General features: G+C 47.7%; 1 protein-coding gene across 4 annotated transcripts in view; it reads right to left on the reverse strand.

Moving 5' to 3' along the window:
* Positions 1–1,751: 1,751 nt before the first annotated feature.
* The window catches only part of LOC142499439 (uncharacterized), a 30,103-nt gene continuing 26,896 nt past the window's right edge, over positions 1,752–4,958 (reverse strand). For 3 of the 4 annotated variants that reach the window (XM_075608786.1, XM_075608782.1, XM_075608783.1), the window contains 3 exons: positions 3,085–3,584; positions 2,824–2,957; positions 1,752–2,660 (listed from right to left, as the gene is read on the reverse strand). In XM_075608786.1, the coding sequence (XP_075464901.1) occupies positions 2,331–2,660; positions 2,824–2,957; positions 3,085–3,535 (915 nt within the window). In that variant the 5' untranslated portion in view covers positions 3,536–3,584 and the 3' untranslated portion in view covers positions 1,752–2,330. Of the gene's footprint in view, positions 2,661–2,823; positions 2,958–3,084; positions 3,608–4,958 lie in introns of all 4 variants that reach the window. The other variant, XM_075608784.1, reaches the window with a different exon arrangement.

Below are 4,958 nucleotides of genomic sequence, written 5' to 3' on the forward strand. Positions count from 1 at the left end.
TTTCAATCCCACCAATAAGGGGCTGGGTCATATTTCAAACACATGGGGGGAGGGAGACCCCTAGCTAGCCTATCTAGATGAGACAAGATCAGCTCAGCTTTAGCTGTGAGTTCAGAGTTCTTTAGCTGAGGTAGCTGGAAAGAAGCTGGGAGTAACTGGGAGAAGCTGCCGTCTGCAGGAAGAAAGAACAGGGAAATCTCTTTAGGGAACCCTGCACCCAGGTCTATAGGGTAACCCGTTTCCAGTGTGTGTGTGTGTCTGTGTGTGTGTCTGTGTGTATGTGTTACCTGTAAATAGTTGTTGATATTTCTTTTTCGAATAAATACATTTGATAAACTCTGTGTTTCTGTCTGGCGAATTGATCCCTGGTGTGATAGTTCTGGTTTCCCATGACAGTAAGATCAGTTTAAGAAATAGAAATTTATTGAATCAACATTATCACAGGTATAATACTCCATATAACTTCCATTTAACCAGAGTTTCCCTGTCAGGAAGTATAACATATCTTATAACTGTATTTGATCATTTCTAAGTTTACAATACTGAACTTTAGAAGTACATTTTTAGGGTAATCTCAAAAAAATAGTTTATTAACATTTCTATCATACAGGTATGTCAAAATGACCAACGTCCGAAGGCAGTGTGTTTTCACATATACTTGTGAACCTTAATGCAATATTTAAATATCTTACAATTTCAAAGTTCTATGTCCACGGCGGGTTTCCCTCTCTCCCACTAGTGACCACAGATTCTAAACTAATGTAATAAATTGCCTAAATTTTCTTCTGTTTTTTACAAATGCTGCAATCTAATTAAAGATGCACACTCAACTCTATCTACGTCAATTATCATGCGAATGTGTAGATCAGCATCACTCAATTATGTTAATTGAATCAGCCTCGTTTAACAATTATGGTAACTACTGCCTGTAAACTAGTGACTATTTAAGAGACCACACTATGTTGAAGGTGCTATCCCGATGAAGCGAATGACCTTCGCGAAACGCATAGGGTGTCTCAGTTGAGCCACCATAGTTTGACCTTGACGTCATTAGACGCGTAGTACTCGGAAGTGGAACCGGGACAAGGAGCTCGGCAAGATCTCGACGGCGCGGGAATCGATATGAACCAGAGCACAGCCCAGGGTGAGAGCCTGGATGTGCGGCAGCCACATACGGAAGGAGGGGAGCGGACGGCCCCTGAGGATCCTGCTAGCCCTGACGGAGTGAGTTGCAGATACTGCAGATACCGTGCCTGGCCAGAGGACTCTTTAGTGCCATGCTGGGATGCTAAATATTCAACTGCACAAAAATCAACACCAGTTTGTGAGTTTGCAATCGCAATTTCTTTGAAAGTGTTTATTAAAAACGGTATTATGCTATGCTGTTCTCTGTATAACTTCAATAAGATGCAGTGCTCCACCATTTGAAGACTGCAGAAGGAGCCTACACACCAAGCATCCCTGAGAACATTATTTTATCGAGTTAAGTATTTATTTTCTGTATCTACCCACGTCTTATTGAGTGTATACTACGTTTAACTGCTTTTTTCTCTTCCATATATGTCTATATATTTCTTTGTTGCAGCCCTTCATGCCAGAACGTCCAAATCCTCTGATTTGGACTTTGGCAGCAGAACCTATACATTGGACATTTATTGATTTTATGGTTTTCTACTGGTGTTTTTAGGTTCATTTATTATTGTGGATTTTAAGTTCATTTATTACTGTGGATTTTAAGTGTACTTTATTAGGGGTTCCATAACTGTAAAGGTGTTTAGCGCTTTCTTCCCCCCCCCCTTTTTCTTATGAGGCCTCAGCTGATGAAGTCATTGTCCTGTTAGTAATGTCACACTCGCCCTCCACCAGTATTGTCACTGTGAGACTGTGCTGTAATGTCACCTTCCCTTTGACTGTCACAGACACACGCTCATGATGTCATAGAGGGCTAGCGTGATGACAAGCACCCAATCTCCTGATGATGTCACACGATGTGCCCTTCTTCGGAATTTCACTCGTCTCCCCATGATGTCACTCGCCCCTCCTGATGATGTCGCAAAGTCTGCTCCTCTTGCCCTGGTGAGGTCACTTCTCCCCCCTCCTCGTGACATCACACTGACACCCGTCCCGACCTAACTGCCCTGCCAATGACATTACAGCATTTGCTGGTGACATCACAGGTCCTGCTGATGTCACAGGCCATGGTGATAATGTCATTGGCCCTGCTGATGACATCTGAACTGCCCAGGATGTCACAGCGCCTGCAGATGGCATCACAGCCCCCCTGGATGATGTCACAGTTGATGTCGATATCACAGTGCCTGCAGCTGGCATCACAGCTCCCCTGATGTTGTGACAGGTCTCCAGTAGCTCCCGCTTTTCTCCATCGCCCTACGCAGCGTCTCCCAGCCCCCTTTCTCGCCCTGCGCCGCTCGGCGGAACAGTTGAGTATGAGCTCTGAGCTCCCGCAGCGCCCGCTGAGTCTCCCGGCTCCTGCGCAGAAGAGCGAATGCGCGGAGCGACACGTCCAGGAGGGAAGAGGAGTCGGGTGCAGGTGGCTGGGCCAGGCGGGGGGCGATCCGGGGGTAGGAGCGCAGGATTGGGAGATAAGATGAGGAGTGCGTCCTGTGCCGGCGAGGACCGGGCTGGATGATGAGGAGCCGCTGGAGGGACAGAGGGGGAAGAGAGAGAGAGGGGAGTGAGAGAGAGAAACTGTAACAGACATGAGACATCCAATGCAGACCACCTCTCCCCCTCGGTCTCTTTGGACCTCTCTCTCACTCTCTCCCCCTTCCTTTCACTCTCGCTCTCTCACTCCCTCATTACCTGCTTCAGTATGATGTTCTGTAGTATATAGATGGGGGGGTAGGCCACCTGCGCTTTCTCTTGCATAGCAATCGGCACTCTAATGGCTTCTGACTCAGCGTTCTCTTCAGGGCTGAGACACTCTGAGCTGGTGTCTGGGGAGTAACATTACAGAGAGAGTATAACATCACAGAGAATATGACATCACAGTGTGAGAAAGGTGGGGTGGGAAGAAGGGAGGGAGAGAGTGAGTGAGGGGGAGAGAGGGAGAATCTCACTCACCTGAGAAGCCGGAGTCTTTCTCTCTCTCATTCTGTATCCGTCTCTTGTCCTCGCTGGACTGTCTCATTTTGGGGTCATCGCATTCGTTGGGCTGTCTCTTAAAGCCTTCAGTGTCGCTGTCTGGGGAGGACTGTCTCTTATAGCCTTCCGTCTCGTTGTCCGGGGAGGACAGTCTCTCAAAGCTTTCAGTGTCGCTGTTTGGGGAAGGCTGTCTCTTAAAGCCTTCAATCTCGCTGTCCGGGGAAGGCTGTCTCTCAAAGCCTTCAGTCTCGCTGTCCGGGGAAGGCTGTCTCTCAAAGCCTTCAATCTCGCTGTCCGGGGAAGGCTGTCTCTCAAAGCCTTCAGTCTCGCTGTCCGGGGAAGGCTGTCTCTCAAAGCCTTCAGTCTCGCTGTCCGGGGAAGGCTGTCTCTCTGGGCTAGATGGGGTAGTCTCGAAGGGCGAGGGACTCATTATAAGACCCGGGAGGCTTGCAAGAGACTTAAATTGCGTGAGAGATTGTCTGCAGGGGATGAGAGAGCGTCACTGACAGACAGTGAGGAGAGATGCATTAGTGACATCAAAAGACTGAGACAACATCAGGAATAAAGAAGGTGCAACAGACAGCCAGAGATTGAGATTGCAGGAGTCGTCATAATCTCAGAGTGTCTCAGAGACAGACCGTCAGGGACTGAGAGTGAGTGCCAAAGATTGAGCGGGGAAAGCTTCAGAAACAGAGAGGGATTGCCAGGGGCTAAGAGAGAGAGCGTCATTAACAGCCAATGACTTCAGAGCATCAAGTTTTGATAGAGTGCATCAGAAACAGACAGCAAAAAGAGAGTGTCAGAGACAGCCAGAGAGCATCAGACTGAGAGAGAGTGTCCGGTACTAAGAGAGACAGCCAGAGAACAAAGAAAGTGTTGGGAACTGAGCGAGAGCATCTGAGACAGAGAACAGCTGAGGGGAGAGAGTATCTCTCTCCCTTCCCTTCCTCCCTCTGTCTCCTGGTTGGACCACACCCTCTCTTTCAGTACAGTGTGTACAGTACATTATCACAGGGACATCCTCTTGTACTCTACATGCTGCCTGTATTGCATCAGGACAGTCCCACCAACGCTGCATTGCACATGTATATGCAGAGCTCCACGTGCGCTACACTCCTTTAGTTGATCACATGGATAGATTCCAACAACGTAAATGAACGTTTCTGCCGCTAGTATTCTGCGTGCCTGCTCCGCTCACTCACCAGGGAGACCCAGACGGAGCTCAGAACAACGAGAAGAACAGACACAGCCCACCAAGGGGACGTGGAAATTCGGTGTAACACAAAGACACGAGGGGGCTTATTCTAGTAGCTTCGATAAGCGCATGTAAAGTGCACTTTATAAGAGATTTTGCATGTGTAGCTATTCAGTAAGCTGTTATCGAATGTGAAAATCGCTTGTAAATGGTTTTTTTTACATGCATTGTCACTCTTGCTCTGACAATCCAAACGGTAGGTCAAAAAAATGCAGAAACTCCCATTTTTTTGCCAATAACTGCTATTTAAGTAGCTCCCTAATGCAAATCGCGGCTGAGATACCCACATTTTTTTGTGCACCCCCTAAAGGGTGGGGAGATAGGATTTGCGATTTGCATCAGACGGAGTATCATTTATTTTTACTACATAGGATTGAAGCCGTGGTCTCAGTAGCTGACCCGCGTTCATTTTAGGTCCGGGGATCCCCTGCTTCAATCCTGTGTCACAAAAATCAAATAACAACCCAGCTTCATTATCTTAGTGGCTAACCGCTACGGTAATGAAGGGGTTAAACAGCAGTAACCGGGGTGTTGGTGGTGGAGAGGGTGGGTGAAGGTTGTAGTTTCCCCAGGGTGGGTGGTTACAGAAAGAGGTGAC

Source organism: Ascaphus truei, chromosome 7 (assembly GCF_040206685.1).
Source record: "Ascaphus truei isolate aAscTru1 chromosome 7, aAscTru1.hap1, whole genome shotgun sequence".
NCBI lineage: Eukaryota > Metazoa > Chordata > Amphibia > Anura > Ascaphidae > Ascaphus > Ascaphus truei.